Raw genomic sequence first — 15,761 nt, forward strand, 5'->3', positions numbered from 1 at the left:
ATGCTGGGGTGGGAGGGTTGGAGAGGATCGGATAGGATCCCGAGGGTAGCGGAAGGCAGGCTCGCGCGGGAGACGTCGAGTGGCAGGGGAAGGGGAGGGCTCAAAGGCCCCGGCTCCGGAAATCCGATCCCTTTAGGACCCAGCGGTGCCAGTCCCCCAGCGGCGGCGGCGAGAAGGGCAGCCGCTCGGTGTCGGGCAGCCGCCGCTCGGGCAGAGCCAGAGAAAAGACCGAGGCTCGGGGAGCAGGGGGGGAGGGAGGGAGGGAGGGAGGCGCGGCGGAGCGGCCCGGGCCGGCCGAAGCAGCCATGGGCGCTGGGGTGCCCGGCGCCCCGAGAGCCGAGGCCCCCGGCGGGAGTGGGGGGCGCCCGCAGCGCCAGCCCTGCTGACACCGCCGCGGACGATGTGAGCGGGCGCCGCCGCCGCCGCTGCTTCGCGGGCTGGGCGCGCGGTCCCGGCGGCCCCGGCTGCCGCTTTTCCTCATCTGGGTGGGGGCGACCGCACCAGGCCGCTCGGGCTCACACCAAGTGGGGGGGGGGGGAATCTGGCTGGGCCTTTGGCAGCTTGATTGGGGGAGGCGACCCATACGGGGTGCCCGGAGATTTTTTTTTTCTCCCGTTTTATTTTAAAGCGGGGTTAACTGTTTTGGGGAGCTTGGTTTCTGGGAGACCCTAAAAAAAGGCCTTTCGGGGCTTCTTTCTTGGGGGGGGGGGAGGGGACGGTGGTCCCGACTTGGCCAGCCGCCTGCTGGAGGGGGGCAGCGGGGAGCGGGGGGATGCGAACCCGGCTCCCCCCACCATGATGAAGACGGAGCCGCGGGGGCCCGGGGGTCCCCTCCGGAGCGCCTCCCCGCACCGCAGCGCCTACGAGGCGGGCATCCAGGCGCTGAAGCCTCCCGACGCATCCGGGCCCGACGAGACACCCAAGGCGGCCCACCACAAGAAATATGGCTCCAACGTCCACCGCATCAAAAGTATGTTCCTGCAGATGGGCACCACGGCGGGGCCGCCGGGCGAGGCGGGCGGCGGCGGCGCGGGCATGGCCGAGGCCCCCCGGGCATCGGAGCGCGGCGGCGTGCGCCTGTCGCTGCCGCGGGCCAGCAGCCTGAACGAGAACGTGGACCACAGCGCCCTGCTCAAGCTGGGCACCAGCGTGTCGGAGCGCGTGAGCCGCTTCGACTCCAAGCCCGCGCCCTCGGCGCAGCCCGCGCCGCCGCCGCACCCGCCGTCCCGGCTGCAGGAGACGCGGAAGCTGTTTGAACGCAGCGGCCCCGCGGCTGCCGCCGGCGACAAGGAGGCCGCGGCGCGACGGCTGCTCCGGCAGGAGCGCGCCGGCCTGCAGGACCGGAAGCTGGACGTCGTGGTGCGCTTCAACGGCAGCACCGAGGCGTTGGACAAGCTGGACGCCGACGCCGTGTCGCCGACGGTCAGCCAGCTCAGCGCCGTCTTCGAGAAGGCCGACTCGAGGACCGGCGTCCATCGAGGGCCTGGGCCTCCCCGGGCTGCGGCCGCAGGGGCTCCCCAGGTCAACTCGAAGCTGGTCAGTAAGCGATCCCGGGTGTTCCAGCCGCCCCCGCCCCCGCCCGCCCCATCGGGAGATGCCCCGACCGACAGGGAGCGTGGGGGCCCTGGAGGGCAGCTGCCCCCGCAGCACCGAGTGGCCCCCGCCCGGCCGCCCCCCAAGCCGCGGGAGGTGAGGAAGATCAAGCCCGTGGAGGTGGAGGAGAGCGGGGATTCGGAGGCCGAGTCTGCCCCCGGGGAAGTGATCCAGGCCGAGGTGACGGTCCACGCGGCCCTGGAGAATGGCAGCGCCTCGGCAACCACCGCCAGCCCCGCGCCCGAGGAGCCCAAGGCCCCAGCGGCCTCCGAGGAGGAGGTGGCGGCGGTGGCAGAGCCAGAGAGGGGGGTGGGAAATGGACGGGCCCCGGACGTGGCCCCGGAGGAGGCCGACGAGTCTAAGAAGGAGGACTTCTCCGAGGCGGACTTGGTGGACGTGAGCGCCTACAGTGGGCTTGGGGAGGACTCTGGGGGCAGTGCCCTGGAGGAGGACGATGAGGAAGACGAAGAGGATGGAGAGCCTCCCTATGAGCCCGAGTCTGGGTGTGTGGAGATCCCGGGGCTCTCGGAGGAAGAGGACCCGGCCCCGAGCCGGAAGATCCATTTCAGCACAGCGCCCATCCAAGTGAGTTGAGCCCTCCCGCCCGCCCCCCACGTCCCCTGGCCACGTGCACCGGGTCGCCCCCGCCTCACCAGCCAGGTTTGGCAGGCTGAGTCAGCCCTGGCGACCCAGCCCCCTTCCCAGAAGTTCCTCCCCGTGGGGGGCGTTGGGGAGTTCCAGCTGTTTGTCAGAGGGGGAGGGCCTTTGGGTCTGGGACAGCCTGTTTGGACCTGCCCTCAGGTTCCCAGAGCCTGCCGCCCAGCCCAGCCCTGCGCAGCCACAACAAACCTGCCCCCGGCCGGTCCTGGGACACCTGCTTCCCGGCCTCTCCCAGACATTGCTTCCTCCAGAGGCTGCCCGAGGCTAGGGTGGTGTGAAGGATGTGGGTGTCCTCAGAAGACTCTCCACATTGTCCTACCCTCCTACACGGCTGGGGACACTGGTCTGGAGGCCGAGAGGTCCAAGCTCAGAAATACTTCCTGCTTTCCCATGTTTGGGAGCTGGCTGGAAGTGGTGAGGGAGCCAGGAACTTCCCAATGTTTTGGGACCAGGGATGATGGCTTTTCCTCCTCCCTCTCTGTGCCCCCACCCCAACTTTGCAGAAGTGAAAGAAGGAAGCAGGTTGAGAGTGTGAGCTTGGCCCTGGCCATGTGATGGCCTGGGAGAAAAGCCCAGTCTCCTGGGGTCTGTGCTGGGCTGACTTCCCAGGTCTCGCTTTGCACAAGGAGAGGGCATTTTGGCCCACGAGAGGGTAGGCATTCTGTAGGCCATGGAGGAGTGAGGCAGAGTGAGACCAGGAGTTCATCCCCAGGGTGCCTGGCAGAGGCCTGCATGCCTTTGCTCTTAGCTCTTCAGTGGGACAGATTCCCATGGCCTTGGCAAGCCCCAGCTGCTCTTGCCACATCTTCTAGGTACCCTGAAAGAGGCTGGGAGCTGTCCCTTTTTTTAGGGGGAGGGTGTCTGCCCCACCACACACACTGTTTGGTGATTGGTTTGTGGGCTGTGTTGGCCAGTGCCTTGAGATGCTCAAAACAGAGCTAGGTGAGGAGGGGATGTCCCCTGGGAAGAATTAAGAACTCGAATGCACTAGTCCCTTTCCCCACTCTCCTCTACTCTCCGCTGGCACACTAGCCTTAATGGCCCTTTCTTCCTGTCTGCTGTGCCCACACCCTCCTTTCCCCATGGAAGTGTCAAGGTCCCAGGACTTTCCTTCGCCTTGTATCCTGCCCAGCCTCTGCCTTCCCCCACAATCTGTTTGCTTGAGGTTTCCATAACTACTCCTGGACACTGAAGCTGCCCAAGTTTCTCATCCCAAGTATGAGTCTCACCCTCTGCCCTCTTCTACCTCCCAGCTCAGGCCTGAAAGTTTAAAAGAGGGTAGCTACAGCACCCCTCCCAGGCCACCCCTTCCCTGATTGGGGACCTTGGAGCCCTTTCTATCCCCTGCCCCCTCTGTGGGCAGTGGCATCCTAGGAGGAAGGTTGGCCCAGCAGTCCCCACCCTGCCCCCACAGTTCTCCCAGCAGCCCAATGCCCTCAGCAAGAGAGCATGGTCTGGCCTCTGGCTGTCTATATCTGACGCCTTACCCTGATTTTTTTGGTAAAAAATAGCACATGATTTGGAGCAGTGCTCCCAACTCCCTGGTGACTGAAGCTGGCTGCCCGTGTGAGAGCCAGGGCGGGTAGAGTGTCTGACTTTTGGCTTTGCTTGGGATTTCCTCCTTTCTACCCCAGCACAGAGCGGGGAGGGAGGCAGTCTTCCTTCTGCTCCCATTCCTGCCTTGATTTTGAGTCCAGGGTTCTTTACCACCACCACCACCACCACCACCCCTCCCCCCATGACCCAGTTGTCATCTGATGGATGGAGGTGGAGGTTTCCATGGAGGGCCAAGAACCCAAATCTAGCCTATTATGTGGGGAGGTAGGGCTAGGCCCAGGGTCTTCTGACAAGATGGGTGCTCAGTAGTCTAGAGCCTCAGAGCCTGAGGTTTGGGATTTCTGGAGGGGGCAGGCTAGAAAAGGTGAACAGTATTTTACTGGCTGAGGAGAAGAGAGGGGAGGACAAGGCCCAGGACAGTCCGGGTGTTTGGTCTGTGTGTGGTGATGAGGAGGAATACCCTCTCTGGTGGAGCACAGTATCAGAATAGGGACCTCAGATGCAAAAGTAGGCCAAGGCTAGTTCAGGTTCATGCCAGCCTGCCCCAAAGCCTGGGGCACTTGTGCAGTGCGGACAGAATCATTGGTGACCTACCATCCAGAGCTCATCTGAATGCAGGTCCGTCCTGCCCTGCACTGGCTAAGCTTATGTCCTCAGGCAATGGACCCTATGTTTCCTTTGGACTGAGGAGTCGGTAGGTAGCCCTGCCTCTCAGCAGCTGGTGCTGATGTCCATCCCATCAACACTGCTCCAGGGCTGGGTGAGCCTTAAAGGCCTGAGCACCAGTGTCTGTGAAGCGATGTGATTTCGACGCGATTCAGGGCATGAGCAGGTGACTACACAGATCACTCCCAGCATGCTTCTGATTAGTCCTCTGAGTGCCCTGTCCCCCTCCCACCCTGGCATTGAGCCTCTGGGATGGGGGTGGGGATGACTGGGAGCAAGCCCAAAACAAAGGCTGGGACACAAGAGTGAGTGCCCCTGCCTACTGGGGTGCCTAGGAACCTGCTTCTGGGGTAGAGGGGGCCCTAGCAGGGCTCTTGGGGGGAGGGGCAGTTTTCCATTCTAGCTTCCTAGGCCTCAAGCCCAGCCAGTTGATAGATAGAGCTGCTCCCACCCCTTCCGCCTCCGCTTGGCTCCAAGTGGTGCCAACCTGTCGCTGCCGGCAGTGGAGCTGAACAAGTCATGGTACCCCAAATGGTGCTTGCTTGTTAACCACCCACTGGGGGCACCCTACTGGACCCAGATTTAAGCACCCCTGAAGAACCCCTGCCTCACCTTTTCTGGTCCTTTGGAGAGAGTGACAGTCAGAAAATTCCCCTTGGCTAGAGACCCAGAAGGACACAGCAGAAGGGCACAAGGGATTTTGTGGCAGGGACAGAGAGGCTGCCACCTCCCTAGGATCCTTGGTGCCTCCAGGGCTCAGGACCAGGAGCGTCTACTCTGGCCTCCTAATGAGGTAGACAGAGAGGCCAGAGCTCAGAGCTGCCATTTTCCAGGGGGGCTAGGTTTTCCCAGTTTCTGCCACCTGAAGGGCACCCATGAGCAGAGAGCTCCCCTTCTCTGAGGGAGTCCTTTCTATTCCCTTCTTTGGCCCCTAACATCTCTTTACTTCAGATGCAGGGCGGGGGGGGGGGTGCCTCTCTCCCTCTCCTTCCCTCTCCTCTGCTCCTCTGCTCTCCTCCCCCCTCCCCATCTGGCATCCAGCATCTTCATCCTTTCTCCCCTCCTCCTCTTTCCCTCTGCTGCTCAGCCTGTTCCTGTGTGTGTGTGTGTGTGTGTGTGTGTGTGTGTGTGTGTGTGTGTCTGTATGTGTGTGCACGCCTTTGTGTCCACCCTCGCCTGTCTGCTCTCGGGTCCTGTCTCTCACTTTCTCTGTGCCCTGGTGTTGAGATTCCTGCCCTTGGCAGTCTTCCTGGGACTGCCCATCCATTCCTGCACAGACCATGCTCTACTGGTTGAGCTTCATGTGGGTCAAGCCAGGCTGGGTGCCTTGCTCCTGCCCTCTGAGCTCCAGAACTAGGAAGGCCTTTGTTCAGAGCCATGGTCATAGCAAGGCAAGGGTGGAGGGCAAGGCCCATGGCAGGAGGGGTGCAAGGGTTATCAGGGCTCAGCCTCCCCCTGCAATTCTGTCCACTGGACTCTGACAAGCTGCTCCTCCCCAGGTGTTCAGCACCTACTCCAACGAGGACTATGACCGCCGCAACGAGGATGTGGACCCCATGGCTGCCTCTGCAGAGTATGAGCTGGAGAAGCGGGTGGAACGGCTGGAGCTGTTTCCTGTAGAGCTGGAGAAGGGTGAGAGGCCAGACTCAGGCCAGTGGGCTCAGTAGGCTCACCCGGGCTCATTGTGTGGGCACCTGTGTCTAACTTGCCCTGTCTCACGCTGGGCTTTCTCCATCAGCCCTCCTGTATTCAGCCCAGCCCCAGAACAGTCTCCTTGGAGACTCCCTCTAACTTGTCCTGTGCTTTCAGAGGTAGGCAGAGGGAAAGGAGGCTGCCTTTGAAGTGAAGGGATTTAATGGGTCCTGGCCAGACTGGGGCATTTCTCAAGGAAGCAGTGCTCACATGGATTTCTGAAGAGGAGGAATTTGGGAGTGTAGGGTAGACACCGATGGCTGCCTTTACATAGTAAATGCAGGAAGGACATGGGACCACGGCCACACGGGCCATGGTGAGGACATGGTCTTTTCTGAGATGGACTGGCAGCCATTGCAAGGCATGTGGAAGATGTTCTAGAAAGATCGCACTGGCTGCAGTGCAGGGAAGGGATCAGAGTGGGTGGAGGACCACTGTGGTACAGACGAGGTGTTGGTAGACCTGAGGGTGGGTGGATGTGGGAGAGAGAGTCCACAGGACCTGTGCTTATTTGGCTCCGTGGAGGCTGTGGGGGTGTGGGGGGTGAAGTCTAAGTGTTTTCCAGGTCTGGCAGCCAGCAGCTGGTGGAGCCAGCCCCAGGAGGGAGTATTTATAAGCAAGGTCATAGGTTTGGATGCCAGATGCCCCGGAGACAGGCGGAGGCAGGTATGGCCTGCAGGATAGGTGTGGCCAGGGCAGTGAACCTCAGGGGAGAGAAAACCTTGGTTTGTAAGCTCTAGGTAGGGAAGCTTCTAAATATAAAAGCTGCTGGCAGGAGACCTAAAGGCTTGGGGCCAAGTCCAGTCACAATCCCTATCTCAGCCACACCCCCTTATCTATATACACAATACTGTCACACCCCAGCCTCCCCAATACACCCTGCTTCCCGTCTGCTCTTTGGTTAGGACAAAGAACAGAGAGGTGGCCCAAGAGCCATCCTAGTTAGCCTGGAAAGTAGGGTGTGGACATAAGCATGCCCCTTCTTCCCCTGTGGGATGTCCCAAAGCCTTGGGGACTGCCTCCAAGGGTAAGTGACAGGGTAGAGGATCTCCTGCCAGCCCCTGCATCTCCTCCTCTGCCCCACAGACTCCGAGGGCCTGGGCATCAGCATCATCGGCATGGGGGCTGGGGCCGATATGGGCCTGGAGAAGCTGGGCATCTTCGTCAAGACCGTGACTGAGGGTGGCGCTGCCCATCGGGATGGCAGGTACCACCTCCCCTCCCCTGCACAGCTGTCATTTACGGGGCAGCCAGAGTACTCCCCATTCCCCAGGAGACGGATGTGTTCTGTGTGGCTCCCAGTGTGCGGGGAGCACTGTTGTGCAGGGCTGCATCAGGCTGTGGAGTTACAGCTGTGAACAGCAGGTGGAACTCCTCCAAGGTAGAAAGGGGAGCTGTACTGAGTACCATGTGCCCTGCCTGGTGGGGGTGTGTGTGTGAGCCTTGCCAGGGAGTATGGGCTGTGTGAAGCACATTTGAGCATTGCTTTCCTTTTGTTGTTGGGCTGATGCCAGGCCTAGGCAGTTGGTGTCAATGGCCTTGCCCTCAGGAAGTAGGCAGTGTGGTGAGGCAGATAGAATCTAGACAGGGGACACACAGAACATGGCTGAATGGAGGAAAAACACATAAAGCACCAACAGGAGGGCTTGACCTTCGTGGGTAAGGGAGGGGCTTCCTGGGTGAAACAACACTGGAGCTGAGCAGGAGTTAGGGAGGCCAAATGAGTGCACGAGGCTCCAGGCCAGGAGCTGAAAGAGGAGACAGGGTGAAGAGGAGATAGGGCGAGGGGTGTAGACAGCTGGGATGCAGGTGTTGATGTGACTAGACTAGTTGGAGGGTAGTATGTGCTCTGAAGCTGGGGGTGTGCGCATGTGTTTGTGTTGAACATCTGTGGCCATAAGGGTGAGTCAGAGGGGCAGGGAAGGTGTCCTGGAGCTCTGGGCTAGCCGATGACCCTCTACCAGCTGTTGAGCTGTGTGGGGGTTGTGGTGGAGGAGGGGAGGGAGGAAGGGGCTGCAAGAGCGTTCCTCAGGATGGTCCCAGGAAGTTACGTTGGAGGCATGGTTTCTTCATTCAGCTAGCTCTGTGTGCCGTAGCTGGGCTGCATGGAGCGAGGCACAGAACAGAAAGGGTGAAAATTTCTCATCTCCTCCCTTTCCAGAGCCTTCCCACCATCGCCCGTTGATTTGGAAAGTGTGTGTGATGAGGCTGCCCACTGGCTTGTGCATGGGATATGGGGGTGAACCCTTTCCATAGGAGCTTGGGGTATTGGAGTGAACTTTTACAATGGGCCATGCCATGTGGAGCCCCAAGACTAGGCCTGGAGTTCCCAGGAAGTGGGAGAGGAGGAAGGAGGTATCCTAGGATTCCTCTACTTCCTTAGCAAGCCAGCTGCATACCCCATCTTCCCCTTCCTGTGAGGGCTGAAGCTTTAGCAGCCACTGCTGGAGTATGTGGGGAGTGTGTGGGTGTGGCAGTGTGTGAGGCAGAGAGGGGCTGTTGGAGCCTTCAGTCAGAAATGTCCATATAAAAGGGTGGTGACATGGCACATGTGTGCATGAGAGAGATGAATTCTGAAGGTTGAGTATGATGGAAGAGGAGACATGTGTGAGTGTCACAGGAAGTGAGCCTGCAGCTGGCCTGCTCCTGGAAGCCTGTGTCTGCTTGGCTTGCCCTGAGCTCCCTATCCACACAGGTGGGCCTGGCTTTTGCCTCATCTGGCTTCACATCTGTAATACCTATCGCTATGGGGCTGAGTCGTCAATTTCCAGGGGGAGGGGTCACTTCTGCCTTAACTGGACAAGTTGTCTTATGATCCCATAACCAATGTCACTTACCCCCCTAGGATCCAGGTGAACGATCTTCTGGTAGAGGTGGATGGAACGAGTCTGGTGGGAGTGACCCAGAGTTTTGCGGCCTCTGTGCTCAGGAACACCAAGGGCCGAGTGCGGTGAGAGTCCTGGGGCAGAAAAGTAGGGAGGAGGCTGGCCACCATGCCCACTTGCTCACATCTGGCTCTTTGTCTGAGGGGACGGCTGCGGCCACAGTACTCCTGCTTCTAGACCCCTAGCCATGTCCTCCTCTGCCTACTGTCTTCCTGGGCTTATCCTCCTTTCCCTCTGCCTTTTTCTGGCTCACTTAATAAGAATCCAGGTATGTAGTGTGAATGCCAACCATTTGGGTTCACCTTACTCAGAACTTCAATCCTCCCTCTGACCAGCCCATGTACGCCTTCCCTGAGAACAGGGCATGGAGTAGAAGCTCCCTGCGTACATTCTACCTTTGGCATAAAACTCAGGGATTGCTCCCTGCCCCCTCTAAGAGGGGCACTGCCCCCAGGAAAGGGTGGTGGAGAGAAACAGGATGTGGGTGGCCCTGGGGAGGAGGGGCTGGGCCCTGGAAGTTCCAGTTTCCTCTCCATCCTAATCTCCGGTCTCCATCGTCCCTCCCCTTCCTGAAACACAGGGGCTTGGAGCTCACCCAAGACCCTCCTCCACAGCCACAACCCGGTTAGGATGGGTCACCTTTGCCATCCCTGTCTCTTTTACACCCACATGGTGGAGGAAGAGCCTCCTATCCTTGAAGCCCTTGAGCTCATGTCCTCTCCATCCCAAAGTTTAGCTTATATCCCCTCTCCAGAAACTGTCCAGAAGGGCTAGTGGCCTTCCCGCCTTCCCCAGGAGGGAATTAGATAAAGTCCCAGCTCTCCTATCCATTATTAACACTACAGCCCCTAGACTTAGCCTCTCAGTTCACCTCCCTTGGGAGGGCCTGGGTTTGGAGAGAGGACTGCCAGCAGGGAGGGTAGTGGCATTCCCCATGGAGGACAGGCAAGAGTGACATCTGTGCTCCTGCAGGTTCATGATTGGCCGGGAGCGGCCTGGAGAGCAGAGTGAAGTGGCTCAGCTAATTCAGCAGACTTTGGAGCAAGAGCGATGGCAGCGGGAGATGATGGAGCAAAGATATGCCCAGTACGGGGAGGATGATGATGAGGTAGGACTCCCAGCCTGGCTGGTGCAGTGGTTGCCCTCTAGTGGCTAGTGCAAGCAGTGCATCCATTTGCCTCTACCATCTTCTCAGGCTTGGTGAAGAAGCCCAAAGCCCAGCTCCCACTCTCTCTTCCCTCAGAGAACCCCTCATCTTATGCGACTCATCTTAGGACCCCTCATCTTAGGACTGCCTTGTTGTTGCAGTCCTACAAGGAACTCAGTTCCCTCAAACAATCCTCAATGTGAAGACAGGTCTACATACCAGAGACCTATATTGTATAGGGGATAGTACCGTTTGTTTCTTCAGGATTTTGTAGAGGACCTACCTCTTTCTTGAGGATACCCCTAGCCAGTCACAAGGCTGAAACGAACTGCTGTTGGCCTTAGGCTTGGTCATGGGGATACTGAGGGGTTGGGGTATGTGTGGAATCCATACTGTGTCCCTCCACAGACTGGTGAGTATGCCACTGACGAGGAAGAGGAGCTGAGCCCCACATTCCCGGGTGGCGAGATGGCCATCGAGGTGTTCGAGCTGGCAGAGAACGAGGATGCACTGTCCCCTGTTGACATGGAGCCCGAGAAGCTGGTGCACAAGTTCAAGGAGGTGGGAGATGGGTCCTGGGGTAGTGAGCGAAGGCAGGTGGGTCTCAGCCCCCTGGAGCTGAGTGCCAACCTCTGCCCACAGCTCCAGATCAAGCATGCGGTGACTGAAGCAGAGATCCAGCAGCTGAAACGGAAGGTAAGAGTGCACATACACATGTGCCAATGTGTGCATTGAACAGGTTGGGGGCTGGTGGGAGGGCCCCTTACAACAGCACTCACCAGGCTACTAGGATGGGAGGGTCGCAAAATAGAGCTGGAGCTCTAGGCACATCTGCTCCATCACTCACTTATCTGGACTTCCATCCCTTGTAAGATGGGGTAAAATACTGCCGGCACCATAGGAGCCATGTGTGAGCTAAATGAGATAAATGCATCTGTGTCCTTAGTATGGAACTCAGACACAGAATACTCAATCAAAAGTCAGTCATGGGGCTGGGAATATGGCCTAGTGGTAGAGTGCTTGCCACATATACATGAAGCCCTGGGTTCAATTCCTCAGCACATGAAGCCCTGGGTTCAATTCCTCAGCACCCCATATATAGAAAAGGCCAGAAGTGGTGCTGTGGCCCAAGTGGTAGAGTGCTAGCCTTGAGCAAAGGGAAGCCTGGGACAGTGCTCAGGCTCCGAGTTCAAGCTCCAAGACTGACAAAAAATAAAAAATAAAAATTTTTTAAAGTCAGTCATGACTGGGAATGTTTCTTAATCGTAGAGTGTTTTCCTAACATGCATGAAGCCCTGGGTTTGATTCCTCAGTACCACATGCACAGAAAAAAATCAGAAGTGGTGCTGTGGCTCAAGTGGTAGAGTGTTAGTCTTGAGCAAAATAAGCTCAGGGACAGGGCCCAGGCCTTGCGTTCAAGCCCTAAGACAGGCAAAAAAAAAAATAAAAATCAGTCATTTCACAGAGGATAAGAATACCCTGAATCCTGTTCTTCATATCTGTGCCTGGCTATTTTACACATCTTCCATATATAGGTCCAAGGATTAGTCCATGCTACCCAGAGGGACATACACTGACACGTGCTAGCCAGGACCCATGGTACCCACAGAACTCACCCAGAAATCTAGATACCCCACACTGTACAGATACCGCTGGGGCCCTGTCCCTACTTTTCATGCTTCCACAGACCTCCCCTCTGCCCTCAAGTGCTCTAAGACACAGGGTGACTACCATCCAGACCACCTAGCCTAGGACAGAACATGTACGTTCTCATCTTAGTCAGCAACACTGATCTGCTGGTGACACATGACACACAATCCATATTCACACAAGCACACTGCTACCAGTATGTCTACAGGCATGAAACTCCATACTGAAGGCATTCCAGCTCCCACGGGCTTCCAGTCGGTGGGGGGTGGGGGGGAGTTCCCAGGGGCCATGCAAACTGGGTGCATCCAGGTACATATGTATGTACACTTCCTCTGTGTGGGCAGAGAAAGAATGTTCGTTGCAGGGAGACAAACGAGCTTGGAGGCTGGCTTTGAGAGGAGGTCTGCTATGCTGTAGCTGTTCTGCAGGGTGAGGTGGGAGACGGGTTGAACAGCTGGCAGTGTGTGACTCCCCTCCAAGAATGCTAGCCTTGGCCCTGGAGATAGTGTGGAGCTGTGTGGCCCCAGGAGGTTTGGGTAGCCAGCACTGCTTAGGAAACTGAGAGGGCACAAGGCTGGGCAGGACTTAGAGCTAGGCAAACTGGCTAGAGACCTGGGCTAGATCTTCCCTGAGCACAGGCCAAGGGTGGAGCAGAACCACATTTATGGTCTAGAGGTAGGTTACTGGGTGTTTTCAGGGCACAAATCAGAGTGAGGCGAAGGTCTCTTCAGGGGCACAGAAAGCCAGGCCCATTCTATTTGCAGATTTGCATTGAGTACCTTCTAGATGTCTGGCACTGATCCAGCCACGGTGCTAGGCAAAAGCAAGTTTGCCCTTGTGCAGCTTTGAGTCTGTACACCAGTGACTGCTGTCACAAACTGACTTGGGATTCTGGAGGGGAGGACACAGCTACTAAGGACCTGTTTGGCTGGGAGTGGGCAGTCGAGAGAGCTTCTGTGGGGTGTCTGAAGTGATAGATGGAGCTGAGATGTGGTTAGATGGTTAGAAGGTTAGATGGATATTCCCAGGAAAGGAAGAGACATGCAGACACCCTGGGTGAGTCTGAGGGTCTGCAGGAAGGCCTTTCTGGCTAGATATAGAGCACACAGAGCTTTGACAGCAATCACATGGACAGGCTAGCAAGGGCTCGAGACTGAATGTCGGGGTGGCTGTGAAGTTGTAGCACATTCTAACATGAGTCTGTGAGGAAAGCAGGCACTGTGGTTGGTTGGTTTGTTTTGCCAGTCCTGGAGCTTGAGCTCAGGGCCTGAGCACTGTCCCTGGCTTCTTTTTGCTCAAGGCTAGCACTCTGCCACTTGAGCCACAGCGCCACTTCTGGCCTTTTATATGTATGTGGTGCTGAGGAATTGAACCTAGGGCTTCATGCACTCTACCAGTAGGCCATATTCCCAGCCCACAGGCATTGTTTTGTACAGATGTGAGTCTGGTTTAGGGCATCTGATGAGGAGCTAGCTTTAAAGTTGGGAGTGAGGCTGAGTTGGAGGCTGAGATTTGGGGGAGTCAGTCAGAGGTGGTATCAGAGTTAGGGCTCCACTCAAGCAATGCTATGGAGAGAACAAAGGATCCAGATTGAGCCATTGGGAGGTTCAAAGTCATTGGATATTAGAGAGGGTCCAGATTGTTCAGGAAGCCCCAGGAGCAGGGACTGGTTGACAGGCCAGCCAGGTCTGCAGAGGGCACAGAGCAATGGCATCCCTCACTTGCCGTGTGTGCTTAGCTATTTTACCAATTCACTGGCTCCTGAATGCTTGGGAGGTACATGTCACTCCTGTTTCCAGATGAGAGGGCTGAGGTGCCAGACAGAAAACACTACCTAAGTCCCAGAGCTAGTCAGCGAATAATAGAGGCCTCTCATGTGTGCACTGCTGAGACAGGGGCCCTGGTGAGGAGCCCTGAGGCTGAGGTTTCTTGGTTCAGCACAGGAGGAAAGGTAGTGGTTGGGGTTATGGGCTTTCACAAGAATCTCTTAAAGACTGTGGCCCTGGTGCCAAGGCGGGGATCTGTAGGCTCCTTCTGAACCTCACCAACCTAGGACTGCTTCTTCCTCTCAGCTGCAGAGCCTGGAGCAGGAGAAGGGGCGCTGGCGAGTGGAGAAGGCCCAGTTGGAGCAGAGTGTGGAAGAGAACAAGGAGCGCATGGAGAAACTAGAGGGCTACTGGGGCGAGGCACAGAGCCTGTGCCAGGCAGTAGACGAGCACCTTCGGGAGACCCAGGCCCAATACCAGGCCCTGGAGCGCAAGTACAGCAAGGCCAAGCGACTCATCAAGGACTACCAGCAGAAGTACGTGGCAGGCTGGGGGGGTCCTGGGCCCAGGGTGATTGAGCGATCTTTAGTGGCAGTCCTCCCCCCTCCCCCAGCTGAGGAGGGAGAGAGAACAGAGGGGTTGGCAGGCCCCATGGTGGTGTACCTGAGCCTGAAACAGCACCACTAGCTCAGGGCCAGGTCTCAGAGGCCTTCGGGAAACCTCAGACCTCCTGACCTAAGAGAAGCACAGCAGTGCTGGCCAGGTATTGCTGAAGACCCTGCCTCTCTCTGGACAGAAGCCAGGCACCACACCCTTCCTCACTACTGCCTGTCCTTACCTGTCTCCAGGGAGATTGAGTTTCTGAAAAAGGAGACTGCCCAGCGTCGGGTTCTGGAGGAGTCAGAGCTGGCCAGGAAGGAAGAAATGGACAAGCTCCTGGACAAGGTGGGCCTGGGGGTGCCTTAGAGGCAGGGCGTGTGGAGAGAGCTACCCAGAAGCCCCTATCTAGCCCCTATCTTGTGGACCCTCGGGTGTGGGCCATGCTGCTGGCTGGGATTCAGGGTCATACCCTCAGCAGGGGGCCAGGGGGCTGGGCCTAACCCCCTTCTCATCTTTGTTTTCTAGATCTCAGAACTGGAAGGAAACCTACAAACACTGAGGAATTCCAATTCTACTTAACAGGAATCATTCCTTGACAGGACAATAATAATTCCCACTATCCTTGCTCCCAGTCCTCAGTCCCCTACCCCACCCCTACCAGCCTGGGGACAGGTGCCCCGACTCCCCAACTCCTCCACCCCACCTCCCCCAGCTTCAGGGACCAGAGGGCCCATATCATAGGCCCCTTTACGGTGGCCCGGGCAGTCAGTGGTGGCTGGAAGGGTGGCCTCTTTGCCCCACGGGGCTGAGGCACAGAGACTGAGGGACGCCGAGGGCTGGCCTGGGTGGTGAATGGACACAAGGACCTGCAGACCAAACTGCCAGACTTTATAACCTCCAGCCTTTGTCTCTGGACTGGAGTGGGGCTGGGGCTCTCCCAGCATCTCACCAACTGGAGGCTGCTCCCCGCCCACGGGACTCTGGGTAGCCCCTGGGCCTCTTGACTTGAGGTTCTACCTTCTTGGCCCTTCCCTCTTCCCTATCATTGTGCTGTCTGTTGCATTCTAACCTTCCTGCTTGGGGGTAGGGGGGGGCTCACCTCAACACCTCCCAGCCCTGTTCCCCATCCCGGTCCCGGGAGGGACAGAGCCCCCAAGGAGGCTGGGCCTGACCCTGCATGATTTCTCATGCATCCTTCAGGAAAAGGGGATTGAGAGTAGGAAAAAAAAAGGAGAGTCCAGGACACCTGGTCCCCAGCCTCCCTTTCCTGAAAAGGGCAGCAGCCTCAACTTCTCGTGCCTCCCTTCTCCCAGGTGCCAAATAGCCATAACCTCCTCCTGCAACTATTCTGCAGCCTTTCTGGGTCCTGGTCTTGGCCAAGCCTGGGAAGGCCAGTGGAGAGGGAGGTCAGATTAGTGGGCCTGGCTGCAGAGCGAGGGCAAAGGTCCTCACTGGAGAGCCCGGCCCTGCCCAGGGCCACACCTGGAAGCCTTGTATTCACTGGGCAGAAACTCCGCCTCCTCTCCCCACCCGGCACTCTTCCAA

At 57.9% G+C, this 15,761-nt stretch overlaps 1 protein-coding gene across 1 annotated transcript; it reads left to right on the top strand.

The window, feature by feature from the left end:
• The first annotated feature begins 255 nt into the window (after nucleotides 1-255).
• Ppp1r9b (protein phosphatase 1 regulatory subunit 9B) lies at nucleotides 256-15,431 on the top strand. Its single transcript, XM_048366319.1, has 10 exons — nucleotides 256-2,178; nucleotides 5,976-6,108; nucleotides 7,255-7,375; nucleotides 9,014-9,118; nucleotides 10,026-10,161; nucleotides 10,609-10,761; nucleotides 10,843-10,896; nucleotides 13,923-14,152; nucleotides 14,465-14,561; nucleotides 14,742-15,431. The coding sequence occupies exons 1-10, from the start codon at nucleotides 796-798 to the stop codon at nucleotides 14,793-14,795; spliced, it is 2,466 nt and encodes an 821-aa protein (XP_048222276.1). The 5' UTR covers nucleotides 256-795; the 3' UTR covers nucleotides 14,796-15,431.
• Nucleotides 15,432-15,761: the final 330 nt, after the last annotated feature.

This window comes from Perognathus longimembris, chromosome 17, assembly GCF_023159225.1.
Source record: "Perognathus longimembris pacificus isolate PPM17 chromosome 17, ASM2315922v1, whole genome shotgun sequence".
Classification (NCBI taxonomy): domain Eukaryota; kingdom Metazoa; phylum Chordata; class Mammalia; order Rodentia; family Heteromyidae; genus Perognathus; species Perognathus longimembris.

Excerpts from the sequence above, each read along its gene's own strand:
- Ppp1r9b (XM_048366319.1), top strand. The coding sequence starts at position 796 with ATGATGAAGACGGAGCCGCGGGGGCCCGGGGGTCCCCTCCGGAGCGCC. Across the intron at positions 10,897-13,922 it reads TCCAGCAGCTGAAACGGAAG|CTGCAGAGCCTGGAGCAGGA; the intron begins GTAAGAGTGCAC and ends TCTTCCTCTCAG. Across the intron at positions 14,153-14,464 it reads ATCAAGGACTACCAGCAGAA|GGAGATTGAGTTTCTGAAAA; the intron begins GTACGTGGCAGG and ends ACCTGTCTCCAG.